The sequence below is a fragment of the Petromyzon marinus genome, chromosome 2 (assembly GCF_048934315.1).
Source record: "Petromyzon marinus isolate PM22_M1 ecotype Great Lakes invasive population chromosome 2, UKy_Petmar_22M1.pri1.0, whole genome shotgun sequence".
In the NCBI taxonomy this organism is placed as follows: Eukaryota; Metazoa; Chordata; class Hyperoartia; order Petromyzontiformes; family Petromyzontidae; genus Petromyzon; species Petromyzon marinus.
Genome location: NC_133668.1, coordinates 21,872,422 through 21,898,705, shown reverse-complemented (window position 1 = coordinate 21,898,705; position 26,284 = coordinate 21,872,422). Strand labels below are relative to the sequence as shown.

Genomic DNA, 26,284 nt, shown 5'->3' with positions numbered 1-26,284 from the left:
ATCTCTGGTGTGGATCAATCAGTTTCAAGGACAATGCATATATTCATATTCTTAGTTTTTTCGGTAAAGTCACGTTGAAGGGAAACAACAAAATAATAATATATATTATTATAATATAATAATATAATATAATAATATAAAATAATATAATATAAAATAATAAAATATATGTTATTATTTTGTTGTTTCCCTTCAACGTGACTTTACCGAAAAAACTAAGAATATGAATTACTGCAGTCACGAAAGCTTTAAATCAAAATTTAATGCATATATTATCAGTGTGTTTTTTGTTTGCATTTTGACCACAAGTATTGTGGTTAATGCAGACATGATTCCTTTGTTGCCAGAAAAAAAAGGGGAAAAACCCTATTATTATATTTTGGCACTGGCAAAGGAGGTCCAGTGATACACAGTGGTTGTCCTGTGGAGAGACTTACCCGCACCATTGGAATGTGGACATTTTACCATTGGCTCAGGCCACCAATGTGTATATATATCCTAACACACGTTTCAACATGGATATACTTTTCCGTGACTTTTTAAAATCTACACAGTCCAGAACAGGCATCATTGCTTTTGTTTAGTATACCCCCACAAGGCTGCCTTTCACAACAATTAATAGCACTGCTCTTTGAAAGACCTGAATGAGTCAATATTGTAATTAAACCAGTTGTCCTCTTTCCAGTGGAGTACAGAGCTCTTCGGGAATTACTCTATTTGGGAACCCCAAAACACACATAGCCCAAGGGAGCACTGGGAACCCTGCAGTGATCATTAAGATACATGAGTACGTGTTAAAACACATTCCTGCAGAGGGAGCTGGTAGGAACGTTGGGTTGCACGGTCAATGGCCAGGGTCAACGGCGGCACCACGTGGTGTATTCCGCAAATATGCCCGACTGTGAGGGCGGGCACAAGCCGGCGTGAGTAGGTTAAACGTTGAGTTTTATAAGGGCACCACGGGGTGACCAGCCCCTCCCACCCAGCCCCACCCCTCCCACCCCTCACCCAGCCCCACCCTCCCCACCCAGCCCCTCCCCACCCAGCCCCTCCCCACCCTCCCCTCTACACCCAGCTCTACCCCTCCCATTTTTGGATGCACGACGGACGAATACAATAATCCCCTGTGGGCTGGTGTAACCAGGAGGTTCCTACCAGTATTAATGCTGCACTTACAACAAAAGCACGAATCTGTTGCCATTATTACAATGACGATACAAATACTGTCATGAATAATTTTACTTCATGACCGCCCAGAAGCAAAAGTATTTTGGCTGACCTTGGCGAAAATTCTCACAGCTGAAATGCGACTGGGCAAAATAGTTGCAGGGATTTGTGTGAACTACCCTATTATCTCCACATATAACGCTCCAACTATTTTGGTGATACACTTACAGCAAGGCAATCACGCAGAACGGCTGGTGACGTTTTCCCTGCTTAGGATCGTTAACACGTTTCTTTCGTTTGCTTTTATTCTTTCTGAGTCTTAAATGTGGTCTGGTGTGACCTGTGCAACCCGCAGTGGCCTCCTTTGGCTGTGCTGCTGGTCCACAGGTAACATCAGTGACAAAGTGATACCTGAACTGCTCCTGCCAACTGACCCCACTCCCCACCAACTTCTTTGCTCACCTGCACTGGACCAGTGTGGAGAATGTATTTGTTACATATGTCGAACTTTTTTCGCACCGTACGTAGCCAACTGTGTCAATCGGACGTGCGGGGGAAGGACAATGAACCGAACACAAAAAGCAGTTCTAAAGAAATTAGTTTTCAATCTAGATTTAAAAGTGCATAGCTCCAGTGGCTTCCTAATATCGGAAGGAAGAACGTTCCAGACGGTCGCAGAAGCGCATGTGAAAGTGCGCGATGTGGTGATCATCTTTGTTTGACGGCTACCCAAAGCTGCTGCGAGGATAACCGGAGTTCGCGTGACGGTTTATGCTCCTTGATGAGCTCAGCAAGGTATTGTGGGTCATTTGCAGCAAGCACTTTGCGTGGAGAAGTACTGCATATTAAAAGACCTCCAATGGCAAACACCATCCTGCTGTGACATGGATCGTAAAAAATGGACGTTGACAAATGAAATGGAACAAAAGCTAAAAAGTGCGCAAAGAAGCATGGAGAGGTGCACGCTTGGAATTTAACTGAGAGCTATTTAGAGAAACACATGGATTACATAACATACAGAAGTTAAATATATGACTGTAAAGAAAAGTAAGAATGCTTAAGCAGAACGGGTCGCTGCAAGGAATTGATGGCTGGTGGTCGAGACTAATTATAGAGTGGCAGGCAAAGGAGAAAACACTGCTGAGAGGATGTCCCCTACCAAGATGGAGATATGAAATCAGCTTGTGTGCAGGAGCTAGACTGATCGTTGCATAGCATAATTGTGAGAGATTGTGATGGATTTTGGAGGCCTTCATCGAGAAGTGGATAGATAATGGCTGATGCTTATGACACTACTAATTACTACAATAACAAGTACTCTGGAAATTTAGTACAACAATAATGACAATAACCACAACTCCAAAAGCTGGACGCACGTGCTCTGCGTCTACAATGGAGAGCAAAGGCCATATCAACTTTTGGTTAAAATATGATTACTTATTAATCATCAATAGAAGTGTAGTGTAATAGCGCCGGCTGGTGACCAGCAGCGGCAACTGTGGTGGACAAACAGTACACACGCCGGTGAGCATAGACACGGTGTGTGTGTCGGCAGGGCGGAGGAACTGGGGCAAGGGTCATGGAGGGCCCTATCTGGAAGCCCCTGGAACCTGCGAGTGGGTTCGAGAAGGGAGGCATGGCCAAGGCGGAGCCAGGCCACGCTGGTAGCGTAAATGGGGCCGAGAATGGGAGCTCGAGGCTGCCGGTTCTGGGATTGGACTCGTCTCGTCATCGCTGCCGTCTTCGACCGATATGGCGCTGCTAGATAGCCCGTTAGCTGTCTCGGTCAGCGGCGTCGGTGTTAGACGGCTCGTGTTGTGTGTAGGCTCGCGACTGTTGGGTGTGCAGGCGAGATCACGTGTGTGTTCAATAAAGAAGGTGCTTCTACAAACCTCGTGTCCGACTCACTAACACTACAGAAGTGTGTGAATACAGTATAGGTTACTTATTAACACTTGGAACCGTATGCTTTTAACTGGTGACAATTTTTAAACGTAAGTATTCGAATACATCTTTAACGCTGTGATAGCTAGTTAAAATATAGTGGTTAAAAATTGGACGTGAACATTATGGAGGTGAGGCTTGTGGTTGCAGATGAGTTAGGGATACAGAGACACCATTTAGGAATAGTAGATTCCCCTATGTGAGAACCTAATAGTAATATTAAAAGGCAAATGCTGTTCATAATCTTGATGTTATAATTTGAAATTATTTCCACAATTAAGCATTGTCTGCACATTTTACATTCTTTTACTTTCCAAAATCATGGAAATGTGTGTTATTAATTTGTGCATATATGGAAGTTTACGGTATATATTTGTGGGCTGAGACGAATGCCCCCTTCGGGGTTGCTGTGCTGCTGCGGCTGCTGGCCGCCCCGTGCTCAGAGTGGATGCCATGGGAAGTGGCGGTCGGCCCCGGGGCAAACAGGGACACGGGGTCAGATCGACGTCTGCGAGTGATCGTGGTACCACGCGGAGAAGCAAGCACGGTGTCTTGCGTCAATGGTTTTACTGCCCTGCGTTGATTGTGGGTGTATCTTGACAATTATTTGCACTGTGCGGAACCTTGAAGGATGAGCTATGGGAAGATGCTCATTCAACACGATTTATTTTTTGAGGAAATAATTGTCCCAACAACATTTTTTTGACATTGTAGCAAGTCAAAAGTATTTTTTTTTTAATCCAAAAATATTTTAGACCGTGACAAACGCCTCCCCCCCTCCCCCCCCATGTCTTTAAAGATGGAAATTATCCCTGATTCTTTTTCAGTACAAATGTTGTCAACAATATAACTTGAAGGATTTTATTTAAATCAGCCACTCAAATAAAATTAGTTAGCCTGTCCCATTAGGTAAGTACTGTCATCGATGACTCTACTAATCTAATGACAGGAAAATAGTTGGGAAAAATAAGTCACCTCTGTTACCACACGTGTGGCAAGGATGGGAGGCGATGGGCGAGGCTTGCTGATATCGGCGTCCACCACGTGACACTGGGGAGTGGCTTGTAGGGGTTTCCAGCTCTCGGGAGGCACGATGTGGGGATGGTTACCATTTAAAAATGGGCCAGAGTAATTGGCCATAAAACAGTAAATTACACATGTTTAGCCGTTTAATCGACGTTAAACAACGAATCGCCCGAGCTCTGCATGTAAGGAAATCGGTGGGTTTCTGAGATTAATTGCAGTAACCCTTAGAGCCAAACACTAGGGGGCGTCCTTTAACGCGGATGGACATTTTTAGCATTTTTTTGAAACTCTCCAAATATAACAAATGCCATTAAAAACATTCATGTTCAGTGACATAACATTGACTATTAATAGAAACATGATTTTATCGTAAAATATTGCAATAATACTTTTGCATTTGCGCATTATAGTTATAGATTCCCTCATATTTGCTAATTAATAACATAATATGTTCTACGTGAACGTACCCGGAGGACTGATATCAAAGGAAAGGCATATACAGCATTTGAGTAATACCGCAAATGGACCCCTTATATCAAGTTGTTAATTCTGTTAAAGGAAGATACGAGACACACAGCCAATACTATATCTGTTCTAGATTCGCTGTGTTGTACTCAGGCTGCGTATCGTGGGCTGTAGACAAGTTTACAGCGATGACAAATCCAAAACAATAACACTGCGGTGCTATTATTTAACATCAAAGCCGCATTGTTAAATTTGAATTGCTATAGCGCCCTCTCATGATAGCAGACGTTTGTGAAACGTTATTTCAGCAATTTTTTTGTGATTTCCCATGTTACGCAGTTGTTTTTTGGACTGAGTCATATTCAATTAATTGCTGTAATTAATTTTCTGTTTGGCTTTTGTCATTTGGGCGATCCAGGTCACTCTCCTGGTCTATTGAGTTCTCACCTCGTTAAATGATCAAACTTGGCCTGATGAGATCCACACTGGAGTCGCCTGACGTCTCTCAACGAGGTGGTGGCCACGAGACTCGCGTAGGGCCAAATTTGTGGCTGTTGCAACGCGTCCCGCATGTTGAGAGCCGCTCCATATTATCCTATGAAGAGTGGAGATTTTTTTTTTTTAAAGATGCAACGGTGGCACTATGTCCTGTCGCCAGGAAATACGAATTGAGATAGGAATTAATTATTCATTTTTACAGAAGCAAATTCGAACTGTCGCGTTGCCGTGGATCCAAATATATATATTTTTTACATTGGCATCTAATTGGGTTATTTGTGGTAGGGGGTGCGTCTTCCTCAACGATAAAAGCAACGTTTCATTTCCAATCAGCAGAGCAGTGGAATTTGCTCACGAGCAAACAGGTCATGGGTTCAAATTCCATTCAGCTCAGCCCATCATCTCCCATAGGGGCAATGAGCACCACCTGCTGAGTTGTGGTTGCACCACTTGGTACAAGGTGTGACAACTTCCGTTGTTAATGTTGAAAACAAACTTGTCCTCACCATAGAAATGGAAACTTCCTCTACTGATTTGGGACTTGAGGCTTTTATCCCCAAAGTGGAATGATCACGCTGGCGCCACGGTGGTGAGACGTTAACTACTTCGCCTGGTATACAGGGGGTCATGGGTTCGATCTCGACCGTGACACATGTATATTTGGAGTTTGCATGTTCTCCCCCATGGTCGTGTGGATATTTCTCCGGGTTCTCTGGTTTTCCCCTACGCATTTAGCAACATGCGTTTAGAGTATTTGGCTGCTATAAATTTCCACGAGATATGCCATTTAGTTGAGCTATAATTTGTGGCCATTTGTGGAAAAAAAACCCCGCTGTATTAGCTCAATGGGCCTTACCTGGTAAAATAAAATTGTTTAGTTTTACTTTGATAAGGATGAGGAATTGCATTTACAGAGCCCTTAAGATATTTCATCAACTCGACGAGCCTCACATTACATCGCATCTAAATAATTCCAATGCCCTTCTGTAGTTTGAGGATGATGATTATGATGGACTGAAAGTTGAGAATTGTTCATAGTATGACGGCCCATTGGGAAACTTTGTTCAGAGCATACTGTATTATAATATCGTTGTAATTGACCAATAGTTGTTAAGTCGCCAAATACAGTGCCGGATTATCCTAGTAGCAAAAGTAGCTACATATGCTACAGGCCCCGCACTTTCAAGGGCCCCACGCTAAATGCTTTCAAGCTATCAATTCCGGTTCAGTGATTCTGCACTTGCTCTAGTACTATAGTACTATACTGCCTTCAACTTTTATGAACGACTGGGTGTCTAAGGTTAGCGATTTGTCATATTATCTTGCTGTATAGAATTTTTTTTAAAAAATACGATTATTTTACAATGCAAGTAAAACATTTGTATTTTAATATTTACGTCTTTTTTCATTTATGGCCCCTTTATAACATATGCTACAGGCCCCGCACTAGCTTAATCCGGCTCTGGCCAAATGCAATACAATATTGCCATATGGAGATGTCAATATCCTGATTTCGTATATGGGTAGTTCTATATGTTGGTCACTACAACCAACACACATGACTAACTCCTGCAAACATTGAAATGGCTCATTTTAACCAAGCCATAAAAACGTTTGGGTTTTAAAAAACGCATGGGGTTTTGTTATCAGTGACGAGGTTGCATTGTGAACCCTGGACCTGGAGGGCATTTGCACACAGTGCACACAATCCACTGTTCGTTAGATAAGCACACAAAACACAACAGTTCATGTAGAATGTCTGCATCGGATCCCTCCTCAACACTAGAGAGGGTTTCCCCAACTCTCATCTCCGATTATCAAGGTTGGCTAAGTACGGTGGTGCGAAATAACTTTAACATACTCACGTAATGGGTTATAACAGTTACCAAGGTGAATAGTATGATGCTCTACAGCGGCGCTAACGATTCCTTTATTGTGTACTTCTACGAGAGATCGTGAGCCCTCTTGTATTTGTGTGTAGGCTACAGTCACGGGGCTGATCGCCCCGAATCCTTCCCCATGCCTCTTCCACAGCTCAATATATTCAAAAGGGGCATTGGCCGAAACGTCGCCTGTTTTTTATCATCTTTTAAAGCGGTGTTGTTTAACAAATGTGTTTGAGGTTTTTTGTTGTTGTTGCAATTCATGTTTGAGCGCCACTGCCAACGCAATGTCACTCAATTATTCGTTTCATCTTAAAGTCCGCTAAGTTATGTTTCTTACATTACCACGCCCCTCGCCGTGTTTAGCCCCGCCCACTAGCACAGTCGTCCCGCTTCCCTTATCATATAGCCCCCGCCCCCTCAGTCAGTAGCCCCGCCCCTCATCACGTTGCCCACGCCCCACCTTCGCTTCATCCTCAATTTCACCCCCCGCCTCCAGAGCCCCAACCCCATCCAGCCAGGTCCCCCCCCCGGTAGCCCCGCCCCGTACCCCACCATCCACGCTCCCCCCCACCACCACCCCCCACGTCCCGTGGGGGGTGGTGGTGGGGGGGGGGTGGTGGTGGTGGGGGGTGGTGGTGGGGGTGACGGCGGAGTGCGGGCCAGCTTTTGTTCACTCTGCCATCCTCGGCTTAGAGCAGCAGCAGCAGCAGAGAGAGGAGCCCAGCACCCTCCATGTGGAACTGAGTCCGGAGTATCCTGCCCGTGAGGCTGCTACATTCACGGTGGGTCCATCATCATCAGCATCATCATCATCGACTGCTGCTGCTGCTGCACTGCTCTGTCAATCAGCATGACCATCAATGCCATCAAGTGTGCCTACCGGGCAGGAGGGAACACCGCGGGGCTGCTGGGGCATCATCTCGTATCTTCCCCACGAGGGCCATTATTCATTCTCCTTGTGGTTCCATTCCTTTCCTGGGTTCCGTGGTTGAGTGGTTCTTAACTTCGTATTCCCGTTGGTTCCATTATTGTCGTGTCAGTGGTTTGTCATCCAGATGTTATAACTGCTTACTGAAAATGAACACTGCCATGGCCTGAGTAAATCTGTGCTTTGGTAATGAGGCAAAGTGTAGCGATGGACAGTGGTTAGTTACGTGTGAGATTCAACCGAGTTGGGAGAGACCCATGGGCATTGGGCAACATTTAATATTAATGCGAGTAATAGCAATCAATACATGTCACAGAAGCTAGTAAATAGGTGAACGAGTCAGGACTCTAACCTGACACATTGGAAAACTACACTTGAATTATCTTGAGGAAACAAATCGGGTGGTCATTGCCCTCAAAGAGAATCGTCTCTGGAATCAGTGAGCTCTCGCCATGGTTTCTTGGTTGGTGCATGATGACATGTTTGATCGCTTGAGTGAGTTTGTAAGGTAACTCATGCGGCGTGGTGAAACAGCATTTACCGTTCGGTTTGACATTTCCTGCCTCCATTTACTGAGACTGGGCATCGTTGCTTGAAGTGGAAATGATCGCATGTCGTTAAAAGAGCAGTGTCCGTTTTACAACGGGTAATGGTGATACTACGGTATTTGTGTGAATTAACTATTCGTATCCCAATGCAGTAAAGTTGCATGAGCAACTTTTGCGCAAACCAAAAACGTTTTCTCAGAAGTTATTACACCAAGAGCCATCCATTAATGTAATGACCTGGCAACGAGGCAATGGTAAACCGTTGTTTTTCTTAACTTGTTCAGTTAATGACGGCCACCCACCTCGCCACATCCGTCATAGGGGTTTGTTTGACCATACTTCACCATGCTGCTCAATGCGGGATGGTGAAGGGGACCCGCGTATGGTATAATTGCAGATGCCACTCAACACTGATGTTAGCCATGGGGTGGAATTGAACTCAGGTGACCTAATTACTCTGTCCCTGCTCCACCACTAACACCGGTTCAGTATTAATCGTTATGCCAATAATCCTGTAATAATCAATAATCTTTTTTTATTATTATCTGTCCACCGAGATAAAATGTGATAAATTTACTCCTTCAAGCGGAACTTTGTTATGAGGGTAAATGAAAATCCATTACAATTCACAATTTAAATACAATTTTCATGTATGGCAGTGTCAAAATGGAACCGCATCTCGAGATGATGTGCGGAAACAATGGGTGAATTTATCTTGTATAGAGGCTGAGGAATTAAGGTTGAGTTTTGAACCTGGAAATGAACTTTGGAAGGGAGTGAACAGAACCGTTGTCTTGGAGCAGGGAGCTTCAGCGGAGGGGTAGTAGTGTCAGACGAGATGAGATAGGTATTAAGGGGTTGACTCATTTGAGGATTTTGAGGACGGCGAGTGGACTCTTAAATTCAACTGGTATTTTGGGGAGCTTGAGGAGCATTCATCATTACCGGGTGATGTTGTCTTCTCCATGGGTGCGGGGTGAGGAGTTTGGCAGCAACATTTGGATTACCTTGAGTTTCAGGGTGACCGATTGGAAGAGGCTATAGAGGAAGAGAGCTACAATACAGTAGTTGAGTCGGGATGAGGTCACGGTTGAGGGTCTCAGCTGCAGCTGGGGTGAGGAAATTGTGGACGTAGGAGATTATTGAGCTGATGGAGATATGAGGTCCTGCAGAATGTAGCTATTTAAGAAGATAATTAATCTTCAGGACCAATTACAACGCCAATGTTTTCCACGTACGGTGCGAAATAAGTTCATACATACGCATGTCAGAGATTAGGAGATGTACTCAAACTTACGTCTTTTATGTAAGTTGACTCTTTGCTGATGAGTTCAGTTTTGACAACATTCTCCCACAACCTCTGCATACCCTTGGATGTTACATGCTTTATGCTATTCTTTACTTTATATAATCGTATATGAAGCAATTTCTCACAAGATTATCTAATAACAAGAATAATTTAACACATTCGCCCACAACATTGTTTTCAACTGAAATGCTGTATTAGGGATAATATTAGTTTGGGTTATATTTATTCGAAGAAATAATTGTTTATAACTTTCTAAAATTAACATTGATGGCTCTCCAGAGACTGGGGTTAAATAGGTGTGACTGGAGCTAATTTAACCATGTACTGCCCAAGGTTCATAAAAAGCATTAGGGGCCGTCCATAAATGACGTCACGCGATTTTGGCCGATTTTTGACCTCCCCCCCTCGTCACACGGCGTCACAAAAAGTCAGACCCCCCTCAAATATGACGTCACAAAGCTCTGCCCCGCCTCCAAAACCATATTTCCATTTTAAAAATAAAACATGCTTCAAATCACTTTAAACTATTGTCATTGTAGTGCGTATTTAATGTGGCGCTGCACTCTGATGTTGTAGGAGAAAACATGTATTAAAAAGGAGGCGTTGGAAAGCTGAAATTTAGCATAACATTCACTTGAAAATATTCAACGTCTAACTAAAACTGCAGATGTTCAGAATATTATATTGAAATTTCCTTATAATTATTAAATATTAAAAGTAATTATAACTATGAAAGATACTTCAAACTTTGTAGTAGAACGAATCATATTGGAGAGTACAATTATAACAATCATATATTCATTCCACAGAATGAAAAGCCCTGGTAGAATCCTTAGAATCTAAATGTTTAATAACAATCATTCAAAACATTTATAAAATCTGTGCTTCTCCATTCTCCCATGGAAAAGCAAAATGTGCCCTTCATGGAATAAATAAAAGGTGACCTGAGTAAATTTTAATAATCAAATAGTTAATATTGAAAATTAATCAAAATTAGTGTTGCTATAACAATTCTATTTAATTAATATTTATTTAAAGTTGCGCATTATGATGTGACGTCACATTTCTCAAACCCCCCTCCTCCCCCCTTCGTCACACATCGTCACAAATATCTGACACCCCTCCCCCCCCCCTCGATGCGTGACGTCATTTATGGACCGCCCCTTACTAGCGAGGAAACATTACTATCAAAGCAAGGTCAAGCAAAGCAGAAAATGAAGCAGATGCTGGTGTTATATTGTAGCCTCAGGTACAATCTATGAAGGATACGTTCCCCCTCGTTTGCCGTTGTTGATCTGACTCAATTACGTCTAGTATCTGGGCCCTGCATCAAGGATGATCACATTACTCAGAAGTAAACGCGTAGTAGACTCGGTTGTAATGCGTGGTGCCATCAGCGAGACCTGATCTTGCACCCTTAGGGTGTGTCTCAATGCCACTGGGTACAGGGTTTGAAGGTTGCAGGTTCAGGGCCACACGGCCATGAACCTGACAAGTGACTCGTTGAAAATGCACAGGACTTTTTTCCTCGCCAGCGGTGATAAAGCTGAGTGATAACGACGCCCAGCCCTCACGGCTCATATTCGCGAGATGAGGGTAAGGACCTGCATGTGCCCTGTAAAAAGTCCATCTTCGATTGCTTCATAAAATATATGCCCCTCCTAGGTGATTGGGGGCCATGTTAGGCACATTGGGTGGTTTTAGCCGGTTTGTTTATGTGTAGGCAATAATTCACGCCGCCTGCCAGGTGACTTTCTCTTCTGTGTCATGCCGAACAATGAACCACCACTGTGAAGGTGTGACAGATTTCTGTAGAATATTGTATTTATTTCTCCTCCTCACCAAAGGTTGACGTGGATAAAATGAACAAATAATTTGGTGAAGATGCGTTGGCAGCATCACCAAATGAAAGATAGACATTTAAACAGAACAACACAACACATTCGTCGCAATCACCGCATTAAAATAAAAAGAATAGCATGTATCATAGGTGACGTTTTGGTCAATGGTGCTTCTGCACAGCACAGAGAGAGGCCAGAGAGATTGAGTTTATAAAGGTTGGAGACTGCACTTAACAACATGGGGCCTGATGAGAAATACATTTTTAAAATGTTTCTGGTGACCAGATTTTAATTAGGCATATGAGTAACATACAAACACTTCACAAATAAAAACATTTCTACTCAATAAACGAATCTATATATATAAAAGGGAAATTTGTGAATATGTGTGTCTGTTCAAAATGTTTAGCGTACTGTCCAACATACAACACACTTGAAATTTGGCATGTGGGTATCTTCCAGACTGTTCACAATGCAAAAAGTATAAAAATAGACTTGTATTTGAGGGGGAGGGGTGCAATAATGGATATATTTAGTACGGCAAGTGAGCGGTGACGTCACATCTGTGATGTCACCCGCATGCGGCAGCGTCACGCAGTGTGCCTGCTGACGTCACGCACCCCCCACCCCCCAACCCTCAGCGTAGGACGTGTATTAATCCGAGACAATAATCCAAGCTAGTTGATAATAAAAGTTGCTGGCACATTGCATTGTGCCAACAACATTTGATATATATTTTTAAAAATATTAGTGAGTTTTGTGCGCATGTTGTGCAGGGCTTGGAATTCTCCTGCATTGTGCACATGATCAACATCCATTCCGTAATGTATCTGGGAATTCCGGAGAATCGCAGCTGGCAACGACCAGCGTAACATGCGAGTGGTGCCACACTCGTTGCAAGTTAGGCATGACCATTTTAGGGCTGATCATCAAAGCGTCTGAGGTCGTTGCGCCTGACAGCTGGGTCTGACTTGAGCAGTTGTTCAATTGTTTAAAGGCCCTCACGTGTCAAATGTGGATGCGAATTTAGGCACGAAACTTGGCACTCGTGACTGAATAAAAAAAAACGTAAGAGGAATATTATCGCTATAATAAACTGATGGGAATTTCATCGTTGACGCTGATACTTGTTTCTAAGAGTGGCAAATTAATCACAGGCATGTCTGAATTTAATTCAACTATGCTGTTAATTGATGCCTTTGAAAGTTCTACTTGGTTGTGAACTTTATACAACACCAATTTCGAATGACCGTCGGTATATATCGGAAGAAAAGGCTCTTAACATAAGTTTAATATTGATTTGGAGCTTTCATGACTGGAAGAAATACTCTTTGGTTCTTTCGGTAAAGTCACGTAGAAAAGAGAGAATCAAAGAATACGTTTAATAGTCGTTTGGTTTCAATGATTATTCATTTTGCAGGAAACACAGAAAGTGTGGTTCGCAGAAATCGATTTGTGTACGCTTAAACAAAACAAAAATCCTGACCACCATGGCCAGACTGAACATCACACGCACGTACATACGGACGCACGCGCGGTGGGTAATTAGGGTTCCTTATGCGGCCTCGGAGCCCGCTGCAGGGCAATGTGGCCATATGTGCAGGGGGCACTGGGTGCGAGAGATGGGAATGCACCGAGTGTTCCAGCCACTGCAATGACAAACGGGGCGGTGTAGTTCCACTCCGCCAAGCGCGTACGAAGACTCCACGATTAAACTTTTATGAGCCCCCCCCGCCCCCTCCCCCCAACCCCATCTCTCTTCCCCCTAACCCCTCCCCCCCCCACAACCAGCCCCCTCCCCCCCATCGCCACTTTTTTTTATTTGAAATATATATGGTGCTAACATAATTTTGCATTTCCATGCGAGTTTAAATGAGCATTATTTATGGAATGCTACATTTACGTATTGATTATATTATCTTTAATTCCAATAGAATCATTGAGCTGCCTGCCGTTTTTTTGTTGTTGAACTCTTTCGCGAATTGTTTTTGTCAATAAAGGACGGGAGACAACATTAGAAATCACTGGCGGCAAAAAAAATAATAGTTTCAATTTATACATTGGCTGGATTCGTTTTTTTTTAACGAGAGATAGCTCCCTGGCATGCGATCACGCGATCGCTTAACGTGGTTGGTTGTGCCGCTAAATTGTAGCAATTACTCAAATAACTGAAAGCCCACCCTTGCTTATGACAAAGAGACGCAATGCATAGTCCGCTCTTGCCAAGAGAAGAGTGTCGCACGATGTCTAGAGGCCGCAAATCTGGACAGGGATGAGCGTGTCTTCTGAAGGACAGCACGCTTTTGTAAACGCACACTCGGGGTGCTCAGTGGGCAGGGCTGTGATTGCAGTTACAGGCAAGTGACCCATGACCTCGGAGACCAGCTGGCATCCTCAGCGCCTAACCCAGCCACCCCAATTTGGAGAATGTTTTACTTTCTCTGCACAATGCGTCACTAATGGGACAAGAGCAACTGGATAATGCCCTGGACTTCTTCGAGTAATTACGTGTACGTAATAGACGCGTGCATGCGTTTACCGGGGCATTATGTAACTCCGTGTCCTCGATATGAAGTGGTAGCACTAACTGGTGTTCGTTGATGTGAGTACAATCTGGACAAGCCCCCCCCGCCCCCCCTAGGCAGCTTGTGGCATGTTTGTTTTTGCGGCTTGTAGCCCAGTCATAATCTCGTTGAGTTAATCAATCAAAGCCTCTATCTGGAGTTATTTGGTAATTATTTCTTTTGATCTGCCGCAATCTTGACACATGTTGGATGTCTTGCTTTATAAACAAGTAATACTTTCTTATTTCATCAGAATGTATTTTTGTGTTTAGTTTGTTGCCCTTCCCCCGCACCTCCGATTAGCAAGGTTTGCTACCTATGGCGCGACAAGTTCAACATACATACAACTACATTGTTTAGGGGTTCACTAAATATTCCATTGACTGTAATCCGTTACTAGTCATCTAGGCCTAGGCATTGTATACTTTAGGCATTTTAGGCCTAATACTATTTTAACATTTTAACAGTTTACCGCTTATTATGATTGTTGCCCATTGACACCTTAAATATGTGATTCAGGGCCCAAGAGGGCATAACCGTGATTGGCATGTCGTGCAGAGTAGCAGGAAAAACAGTAAAATAGTAGAAGAAACTTTGTAAATTGTAACCTTAACATTATAAAAAAAAGTGCCTGAAAGTGGGGGTAAATGTAAAAAAACCTCGAACGATTTATCTGAAAGAACAAAAGGTGTGTTGATGAAGAGGAGAAATTGAAGATGCTTAATGAAGATTTAACTCGCACAACTCTGTTAGAAAAAAAGATTAGGAACAACACAACTACCTTGCCTTACTCAGAATCATGAACACTTCGTCGACTTTAAATGGAACAGATTGATATTTAAAGGTTAAAATGGAGCAATCTCGCATAAAAAAAAAATACTGCCGTTGACATTGAGTAAAATTACCTTGCGGTGTCTACATTATTCGTGGCCTCAATCGTCGTAGTGACAGGTGCTAAAAATGTGTTAATTGGTGAATTGTACATTCTCTCAAGATGTAGATTAAAATACATTTCAGAGGATAGAGATAGAAAAAAAACCCAGCATAGAACATTTTAAAAGGGCAACTATTCTGCCAAAAAACCCGTGTCACTTTAACTCGTAAATGTCATGTAATTGTAAATGATTGAATAGACTTTTCCAGGCAGAAATCCAACCAATGCGTAATTAATCGTGTGAAAATACGTCCGTTGGCACAGCAGATGCTGGCACTTTTCTTACAGGGCTTCTGATTAACCTGGTGGATAAAGGGATGAGTGTGAATAATATTAGGGTTTGAAATCAATTACTTTACTTTTAATCAATGAGTTATTTAGCCCCTGAAATCTCGTCATGGCCAGTCTACCGGATAAATGTGTCTGATTCAAGGTGATTATGCTTGTGATGTGTTTTAATGTGTGTATCCTTTTAATGTTATACTTCTTTTTGGTAAACATTTATGGCATCAGACAATTTAATATAAAGTACCTGCAAGTTCGAGGAATCAGGGAAATGCCTACTTTTATTTTGTAGACGCCGCGCATTAAGCTTCCAAATTCATGTAAAGGAAGATGCAGCTGAAAAACACAAATAACGTTTATCCGTCTCGGCACGTAGCTGGTGACCCATATTGTTCAAAATGAGTTTTAATCTCTATTATTGCAAACGAACAACCGAAGCGTTTGCATTTCACCAGGAGCGCCCTTGTGATGTCACTGCTGTACCACTCCTGTAACTTCTAACACGTCACAAGCGATGATGTTGTTAGCGCACTTCAGGTGTAATCTTGTGTTCTCTTTGTTGCCGTATTTGATACACATCGTGATGCGTGGTTGCTAAACTACCGCATTAAGCATCTGGGAGGCGTGTCCATATGCTGTTCACGATGACGCAGTCTTGCCGATCACCTGGAGGTGCGCTTCATAATATTCACTTCATGATATTGATGATGCTGTGTAGATTATTGACGCTTATGGCAAATGTCTCACAATCGACGTTTTAAATTTGTAGATGTCGTATGTGATCGACTCAAGTGATCACTGCAGCTGTTCGTGGTGCTACATTCTCCACAATGTGAACGAAATAAAAAAATCAATTCTTGAAACGCATCGTGACCCTCAATCGTAACGTTTCATCGAAGTGTCTCGGGGGTGGGTCGGAGGGTGGATAATTACACCCATATCGTTTACTGTATGGAAAATTTAGGTGATATTTATTAGCAGTAACTTCCCCCTGTGTGCAATGATTTTCGCCGATGTGCAATGCAGTACAGTACTTATAAAGTTATGCAACAACGTTAGGTTTTATGAGGAGACCTGCTGAGAGCACAAAGTCCGGTGGGAACAAAAAAAAACCTTTGCACGATCATTCCGCTGCATCGGTCCCTCGTTCCTTCCGCTCCCATCTGCTCCTGCTAGAGTGTGATCCAGTGTGCCGTCTCATCCCAGAGGCTGCAGTGATCGGCCATCATGGAGCAGAGCAAGGTGACCTCGCTGCTGGACGACAAGGTGGGCTTGGCGGACATGGTGCTGCTGGACCCTCTCACCGAAGACTCCTTCCTCAAGAACCTCAGGGAGCGCTTCAAGCACGACGAGTTCTACGTACGATCGACCTCCGCCACTTCACTGCGTCCCACCCCCTTCCTAGCACACTTCGGCGTAAAACATAAATGTGGTGGCTCGGGGGGGGGGGAGGGGGGGGCGGGGTAGAAAGCACAGGGAGCTCTGAGAATATGCTAAGCCATTCCGGCTTATCAAACATATACTTTTTTTAAACGTGTTTTTTGTGTGAATAACAGCCCATTATAAAGCACGTAGCGATAGGGGGGAAAGGGGTATAGGTATTCCGCGGATGACAAGCCCCAGGCCAGGTGACCATGGGGGAAAGGGGAGGGAAGAGCGATTGGGCTCACTGCTCCCCTACTCACGGAGAGAATATACTCGAACAGAAATCAAACGTATCCTTTTAAGTAGTGAGATCAAATGGTCTTAGCTAAATTACTAATTCCCCCCCCCCCCAAGCTTCATCAATGAGCCTTTGGCCCGTCAAATCTCATCATGTCCTGTCTACCGTATAAATCTATCTGATTCAAGGTGATTATGCTATTGATGTGTTTTGATGTGTTTATGCCACAAGGCACACACTTGCTTGCATGTACACACATGTCTAAAGCACACCTTACACACTGCAGGCAAACACACGTTCATTGAACAGACGCTTTCTGTTGTGACGGCGGCAACGGGGGTTCTACATAGTCATGCACTTGCCTCACACATTTTTAGATGTGGTTGTTTTTGGGATGGAGTGGTTGGGGCAATGATGCACGGCACTTCGCTCTGCGCCTGCAAATTCCCGGTCACGGCTAGCATCAGTGGCAAGATTTATTTTTAACCATCCCTTGGTCTTTCCCCCTCACCGCCACTCCTTAACCAAGCCGCACTGCCAAGTATCTTGAAGTTTTGTCACTAGCGTTCTCCATGACCTTTGAGGAGACCTTCATCCAGAAGTGGATTGATAAAGGCCTTTACATGGTTAAATTAATTGTTAAATTTAGTGGGTTCGTTACAGGCTGAATATACATTTCACGACCACAGCCACTGTGTTTCATAAGAGTGGGTATCTCTATGAAATGTGCATGTCTCATTGTAACAAGCGGGTTTCTTCGGGTACAAAGAGCACTAACGGTATGAAAATCACACACTCTGCTTATCAGCTGGTCGTCACCAAGAATTAACCGCGTTCACCACAATGTGCTCTTTGTGTTGCTGTTTTGACATCTTGGTTACAGAGCACTAAGTAATCATTATCGTCATTGTGTAGAATATCAGGAAGAAAATTTATTATCAGGCAATCAGCCCCACTGCCTTCTGGGAATTTATCATTTCATCAGCATTAATGCAGTACACATACACTATGAATTAGTTTTGACATACAGTTTCTCATCAGCACAACCAGGCGTGCTTGAATCAATGCTGGTGAACAATTTATGGTTTTCTGTTGAACTTCAACATTTCAGATGGATATTTGATGACTGCACACAAGGTGAACTGAATCTTGATTCGAAGCTTTCGTGACTGCAGGGATCCATACTCTTTGGTTCTTTCGGTAAAGTCACGTAGGTAGAAAAATAAAATAAATAATAAATAATATATCAGCAGTTCCACTGCTGGATTATTTTTTTTCCGCCTGGGGACGACCGCTTGTGTTGCGATGGAAACGTCGTGATATATTTAATTTTATTTTTCTACCTACGTGACTTCACCGAAAGAAGCAAAGAGTAAGGTGAACTGAATCTGCACCAAATAGCCACAAGTGAAACTTAATTTCTGCTTTTGAGGTTGTCAAAACATTGGCAGGCTGTACACAGACACATTTATCTTATGTGCCGGGAATATAGTATTACATTTGCGCATTTTATCTGTCAGCTCTTAAAACGTAATATGAATGCGTTCATAGCCATTTTAAGTGTTTATCTGTGACCCTCTCTGCCCTCTCTCTGACCATGTGTGGCCATTTTGCGAGTCTACGATGGGCCATTGTTACAGACAGGGATGCTTTGTATCTGATAAAGATGTAATTTTCGATTTAAAGCTTTCGTGACTGCAAGGATTCATCTTCTTTGGTTCTTTTGGTAAAGTCACGTAGAATGAGAATAAAATAATAAAATAATACAATAAAATTCTCACGACGGTTTGGCCACAACGCAAGCGGCCGTCTTCAGGTGAAAGGAACAGACCTGTCGGGACGACAGAGCTTCAATGAACGATGTTAAGATTCCTAGCGACTTTTAAGCTGGTTGGGAGAAGTGAGGCACCTTGACAAAGGGGGTTTACATATCAAATAGCTGAGGGATTAGCTTGGGACTGGTCACAGAAATGGCTATGTTAAAGTCAAAACCTACACATCCACAGAGGCAACTAGTAACGTTGTGAGGATTTTATTGTGTTATTTTATTATTTTATTCTCATTCTACGTGACTTTACCGAAAGAACCAAAGAAGATGATAAAGATTTGCCAATTCTACTTATTTGAAAATGTTCGAGAAGGGTTTCGAATGCCCAAATTATTTAAAAAGCAATTTGTTGCATTAATTGAATTATTACAAAATAGGACTTTTTTTGCCAGTATCAAAAAAGGTCCCATTTTGTAGCTGCTCTCCCCCGAGCTATCCGTGCCCTGACAGTGCATTGTCTTTGTGCTGTTCGCCTTGTGGCGTTGTTCCCTGGTCTGACACTGGTGAGACTAGGCCCTAAAGAGGGCTGTCTCTGGTGTAGACCAATCAGTTTCAAAGACAATGCAAAAATTACCAGAGCATGTTTTGTTTGCATGTTCACCGCAAGTACGTGTGGTTAATGCAGACATGATTTCTTGCATAAGGATTCTGTTTGGTGTTTGAACATCTTAACATCTGTTTTAATTTCAGAAAGGATAAAACCTATTCTTATTTTTTCATGAATTATTTCTATTAACATTAAAAACAGGCATTTAATTGACTTAATGTCACATTGTTCCTGATACCAATGCCCTGCCTTTGCCAGTTAATGTATCGGATAGTGGCTGATCATCACGTCCCCACTGAAAATAATATATATTAGTGAACTCATTAAGTCGTCATTTATTAGCATACAGCAGTGTGAAAACACGTCCAAGGAACTTTCTATGAATGTTATATGACCCTTTCCCATAAGGTTAAGTAGCGTTATACATGTTATTTATGATGCAAAAGTATAGCTAATCGCTGCATTCATTTTACTCCATCCCATGTGTCTAGCCCCGTATGTTAACCATGGGTGAAAAACCATAATTCACTTCTTCAGATAATTGCATATGTTATTGGTCTCAGCTACTCACGGAGCACGTTTTACAGACCTCGCTCAAATCCTTAAAAGCCCAGACTGATGATTGCATAGTTTTCTTTCTCTTCGACATTTCATGGTACGAATTAGAAGTCATAAACATGAATACGTAGTTTGAATATCGATCTATTTGACACACCTCCCACAGAGTGCAAAGGTGCTTAGATACGTATGTGACAAGACATACATACCTCGTAAGAATGTACACCCTTTTTACGGTTATCCGTAAAAGATAACAAGAATCATGAGAACATTTTAATACATTGTTGTTCCTTATTTTTAAGAGGTGGTATGAATGTAAATCAAAGGTGAATGTGAGATAACGTGCAGTCCATAACAGGATCGGCCACTGCATAGAAGCCCTGCGGTTGTCTGTGTGCGTGCGTGCATGTGTGCTGTCAGTGGAGTGGTAATAGGACACAGATTGACCACTAGACTTCTACGGTTTTAAAAAGCTCCCGAGTCTGGAAAGCTCCGTAAACGCAAACCAGATGTTGCTTGGAAATGGGGAATGCTCTGCCCGAAGGCATGTTTTTTTTTGTGTGACAAAAATACAATAACAAAATGATCTTATAATAGTGTGTGGGTGTGTTTTACGTGGAAGGGGCATGCATATATACGTTTTTTTAGTTAAATATATTTTGGTGTTGCCAAAAGTGAATTGAAAAGTTGTTGCTGATCCGCAATCAAGTTTGTATTTATCTCAAGTCGATATCGAAGTGAGCTGCACATCTATCTCGCTTCTCATTAATAATTTGTGTGCCATTGAAGGAATGATGAAGTAACAGAAATAGGAAAATGTTTGCAGTTGTTGGAGCACTGACTTTATTATTATTTAAAAATATATATTTGCCGCCAATAAACCGCAAAGTGTTCATTTATATGCAGCCAAAAATGTACGTTTAGTTACACAGCAGATATCCACTTTAATGCCTCTAATGACAATCGGTGTGGGTTATTTAACCAGCAGAGTGGCGCAGTGGTTGGAGCGCCTGACTTGACATATGAAGGTTACAAGTTGAAATCCTTGTCAAGTGGTTGACTTGCTCCTTTTTTTTGCGAGGGTCAATAATATCAACCCTACCTTGTGGGAAATCAACAGTTGTCTTCCGATGTAATGACCAAACACCCAACATAGAAATGTGGAATTTCCACCACTGGTGATGCGGGATTCCAGTGTTCACTGCATACTAACCGTCTCCATCCACGTGTAAAGAATGCATGTGCTTGTCGTCTAATAGACACAGAGAACTGGACTGTGGGGTGCGATGACCATGGTTTACACAAAATGGCATTTTTTTTGTTTAATCACTGAAAGTTGCATGACTGCTCTGAAGACAAACAAAATGTTTCAAAACAAAATAAGAATCCATTCTCGATTTGAAGTTTTTGTGACTGCAAGGATCCATACTCTTTGGTTCTTTCGGTAAAGTCACGTAGGTAAAAATGTAATAATTAAATGAAATTTAATAAAATAAAATAAATGATTTAATTTAGTTGTTTTCATTTTTGTTTTATTTGATTAAATTTTATTTAATTATGAAAATTTTACCTACGTGACTTTACCGAAAGAACCAAAGAGTATAATAAGCCATTGTTTAGAAAATACAGTGGGTCAGAAATGATTTTTCAGCAAAGCATTGCACGCCTCCTTCGAACACTTCCAGGTATAATTCCCTTAATTGACAATGGCCTTAGTGGCCATGCTCATAAAAGGCACGGGACATTTTAATTGCCATGCATTTCTCCCTCCCGCTGACAGACGTACATCGGGAACGTGGTCCTGTCGGTGAACCCTTACAAGCCGTTGACTATCTACTCCGCGGAGAAAGTGGAGGAGTATCGCAACAGGAACATCTACGAGCTCAGCCCCCATGTGTGAGTATCCACGACTGTGCCTCTCATCGTCTCACAGGCACTGGGGGATATTCTTATTTGGTTCTTTCGGTAAAGTCACGTAGAATGATAATAAAATAATAAATTGAGTTTACAAATGTTTATATTGAGAAGGTAAAATGCGACGTAGGTGGTTGCATTTTTGAGGTTGAAAAACGCACGTCTCTTGAATGAAAACGCAATAGAAAATATTTTTTTTCCAGGTTATGAGTCTCCTATTTTATTGCTTATTATTAATTACTCCTTATAAAAGTAAAATTGTCAATTCTACACTCTTCTACTGGGAGCACAATAACACGTCTGGCAATGGAGTTATTTGCAGATAATGATAAACACCAAAGATTTATTGTTAGTGTCTCACCAATGAATTTATATCATCCAATCATTGTAAGAGATCTATTTTGGTGGATTAATGTGGGGGATTTCCGGATAAAAAGTGATGTAGTCTCTTCAAAGACTTTCTTTGCATTGCTTTAAACGAAACTTAGTCACACCAGACCAATTAAAAGATGAAGGGCAAAGCATTTGTGTGGTGCTGCTATTTTGCTGCGATAAATGTCCACGTAAAAAGCCACTTTGTTAAGCTATAATTTGTGGCCAGGTCACTTTTGACAACTATGTTAATGCCTCAGTGGGCTTTGTTTGGTCGGATGGGGATGGTTTAGTGTTGTATTTGTTTGTGCTTGGGTGTTTTGTTCACCTTTCTTGTACTTTGCACTGCTATCGCGTTTTTGTACTGTTTGGTGTTGTAACGTTCTTACCCGCGGCCCGACCGGACATGTGTGAAAAAAAAAACAGCTTCATAGCTCATCGGATTCCTCCAGTATAAATTCATATTCAGATTCTGATATGTGTCGCTTTGTATAAATGTTACATGTGTGGTTTGTGATTATTTCTCGTCTAGCAACAGAACAAGATAATGCGTAGTCTTGAAACTCGGTGCTGTAATGTATGCGCAGGTGGTTGTGGGGAGTTGTGATATTTCGAAAGTGTTGAGGGTAAATATTCACACGTGCTGTATACCAGACTTCCTGTAGATGCTATTATTTGAGTAAATTCTGCATATGCTCTTTGGGAAAAGGTTCATTCAAAAATATATATGTACAAATTCGTTTTTTGATGATCACAGCTAGTTGGTTAAAACATTGCATCATTGGTCCACAATGTATATTTATTATTTTGAAACGACCGATGCAATGGAACATTGGATATTCCTATATGAATAGTGAGACCATTGCACTGCAGCACTAAGACCAACACAAAGTATGCACTATTGGTACTCATCACGAGGTATTTATTCACATGTATTCAATCTGGTCACTTGTACATCCTAAGTGTTAAACTAGGTTGTGTTTTTTTTGTTACATTTTTATTGCCATACGTTTAAAGTCATGATTCGACAGGAGACTGCATAGTTGAAAGAACGAAGAAAAAAAAATCTAATTCCTTCGCTAATTACAACCATATGTAGGGTCCCACAGGGGTTGGTCGTTTGCTTGCAAGGTAATGTGTTTATCGCAGAAAAGTTCACGGAGCTTTTTAAAATTCTTGACTCCACCTCCTTGGTTAATGTTTTTTTAAGTTGACTCCATAGCATAATCGGCATGCTTACCCCACGGATCAGAATCCATAATTTTAGCACTTTATCTATCACCTCTTTCATCTTCTTTGTTGCTGAAGAAATCACGTGTCTGAAAACCAACGCTTCCACTTCAAAGCCATGTCATTCAATTTCCCAACTATAGTGGCTGTGCACACAACCGGGACAGCAAACACACGACCAGCATAGTCCTGTTTACATTTTCAATGGGTGGCAGCACTTCTGAAAAGCGTAAATTCTGAATGCCTTCCTTGTATGGTAGACACAGAGGGACTGACAAGGACATAAAAGACACAATGCCCAACAAACATCACCTTCAAATAAGCTCAACATAATATCGAGTTTCTCCAGGAAAACCTTACCGTTCTGTTCCCCTTGCTGTGTTGTTGATAGAGGCCTTTGAGCATTGTTATTGCATGCACTTTTTACCTCCTGGTCTCTGCATTTTAAGTAGCTCACACACACACTTCTAATGTAGCTCAAGTTCAGTTCACATGGGATATCCTCTACAGTTCTCTATAGAGAAATCTCTCTTTACCCCTGGACCACAGCCGCAAGCCCTGCTCTGTGGAAGACTCAAAGTCCCATAAAAAAGTCACGTTTCAGACCAATTGACATGGCCTGGTAATGACCTCCTAAGCTGGCAAACTGACAATGTGGGGATTCTTGGTGGTTCATTTCTGCGTTGGTTTACATATTAAGTGTTTTATTAAATTAAGTGTGTTTACTGCTGTTGCTCCTGAGAGCTGAAGAGGTTAAATATTTTTTCTTTTCTTTTACCAGGTAAGGCCCACTGAGCTATAAAGCTCTTTTACAGAAGAGACCTGGCCAGAAATGATAGCATTGAGAAGTGGCTTATCATGTGGAAATGTATAGCAGCCAACACTCTCAATGCCATAATGTTATATTGTCATTTTAGAAACTGTTAATGTACGTGTAAAGCGTATATTTACTTGTTCTGTCTGAAAGTTAATGGATGTTTCTTTTCCTCACTGATTGTGTGAGGATTTTGGAATTGTATAACACCGAGACTATAAATTAAATGCACAAAGAGCACGTACCCATGGGCTCTGTCAGCACATTTACCACTCCACGAGCCTGCATACGCTTCATGCTGAGCTAAGCAAAGTTTTCACCCAGTGCCTTTCTTGAGGTAGCTAGATTTAGTTCCAGCATGACTGAATGAGTGACTTCACAGAGGGCCGCAATTGTTATCTTTCACGGGGAAATCACTGAACAGCAACGTGGACATCAAATGTGAAATTGTCCAGTGCTCATAATCGATGGTGATCCAGAGCCAGTGATATAATTCCACAGTCCTCTGACGGGGATCAGTCTTTCCATGAGACAATCATTTCTGTACCTCCACAAAGTGTTTATCATTGTACTCAGCCCAGAATGATGATGGGCTGGCTCGACCCGTGACCTGGATTTGAACTCTTATCCTTCCAAGTGACAGCCATGCACTTTAACCGCAATGCCACTTGGCTCGATGGGCTTGTCCATGAGTTCAGTTTCAGTTTTCAGTTTCATTTATTTGGTATATAGCCCTGTGAGCCATTCGGCTCTTGAATCGGGTGCAACCACAACAAACAAAAAAACTAAAACACGAACAAGAAAACATCTTAAAGTGAATATGTGTGACTGTGCAAAACAGAAAATCCATGAAAAAAAAAGAGCAAAAATATTCCTGAAAAAAGAACCGTACACCAACGCTGTGTGCAAAAAAATCCCAGTGGGATGCAAGTCAAACAACAACAACAACCACAAGACAACTTAGATTAAGGCCATCAGTCTAACTCCGTACTACAACAAACAAACATGGCCACCAAAAAACGTTTTCGAAATCACCAAAATAAAGCCATGAAAGCAATGTAACAGTGATCATAGGAACTGTGACCGAATTTTCACAATAAACGACATAAACAACATGTACCACCAAACCCTGCAGCCATAGCTGGCTGCATGAGTCACTCCATAACAACAGCAGGAGCATCAGTCGGAGTATCAAATTTTTCAACGCACCTTTAGGATCAGCACACTAAATATCTGTGCTACCACCTTCGGCCGCCACTCCATGACCGTCTCGATCATTGGCCGCCATCTCTCCTCGGGATATGCACCACCCAAGCCCGCTTATATTTCTTAGCGGTCAATATGATGCATTTGATTTACGTTTATAGTAATTTAATTTTTTCATTGTTATTGTATAAATTGGATCAGGGAAATGAAAAGACTGACTGTAAATAGATAAGTTGTTCACCATCTCAGGTAGTCATTAGAATAACTAATGGCAATAGAATGACATTATGGCACAAAGGAGGCTGATTGGTTAGAGCTGTAAAGTGACAGTTTGGTATATTCTCAGTATTTGTGTCACTTAGCAGAGCCTCATATATGTATGTACTAGCTGTACTACCCGGGACTTGGATCCACCACGCCCGGCCGCCTTTGTCTCCCCAGTGGCGATGTTCACACACCACACCGGTTACTCGTTTGAGGCTGAGTCGACCTAGGTTAGGCCCAGGACCGATTCAAATAATCGTCACCAGTGGTGGCCATGAGCGGGAATCGAACTGGGGTCGCCGGGTTCGTAGCGTGGCGCTAACCACTACACTACAATGCGTTACACTTCCACGTGCGCGGGTCACGTGACAGATTTGACGTCACAGCTCACTTGCCCTGCTAAAAATAGATGCATTATTGAGTGTATTTTTAAAAAAATTGCATGGTGTACAGTCTGGAAAGTACCTACATGGCAAATTTCCAGTTTGTTGCA

General features: G+C 42.2%; 1 protein-coding gene across 4 annotated transcripts in view; it reads left to right on the top strand.

Annotated features, from left to right (window-relative positions):
* Positions 1 to 7,609: 7,609 nt before the first annotated feature.
* LOC116945055 (unconventional myosin-Ib-like) overlaps positions 7,610 to 26,284 on the top strand; it is a 105,735-nt gene continuing 87,060 nt past the window's right edge. For all 4 annotated transcript variants that reach the window (XM_076071475.1, XM_032959157.2, XM_032959146.2 and 1 more), the window contains exons 1-3: positions 7,610 to 7,768; positions 16,602 to 16,754; positions 21,772 to 21,887. In XM_076071475.1, coding sequence (XP_075927590.1) covers positions 16,623 to 16,754; positions 21,772 to 21,887 — 248 coding nt within the window. In that variant the 5' untranslated portion in view covers positions 7,610 to 7,768; positions 16,602 to 16,622. The remainder of the gene's footprint in view (positions 7,769 to 16,601; positions 16,755 to 21,771; positions 21,888 to 26,284) is intronic.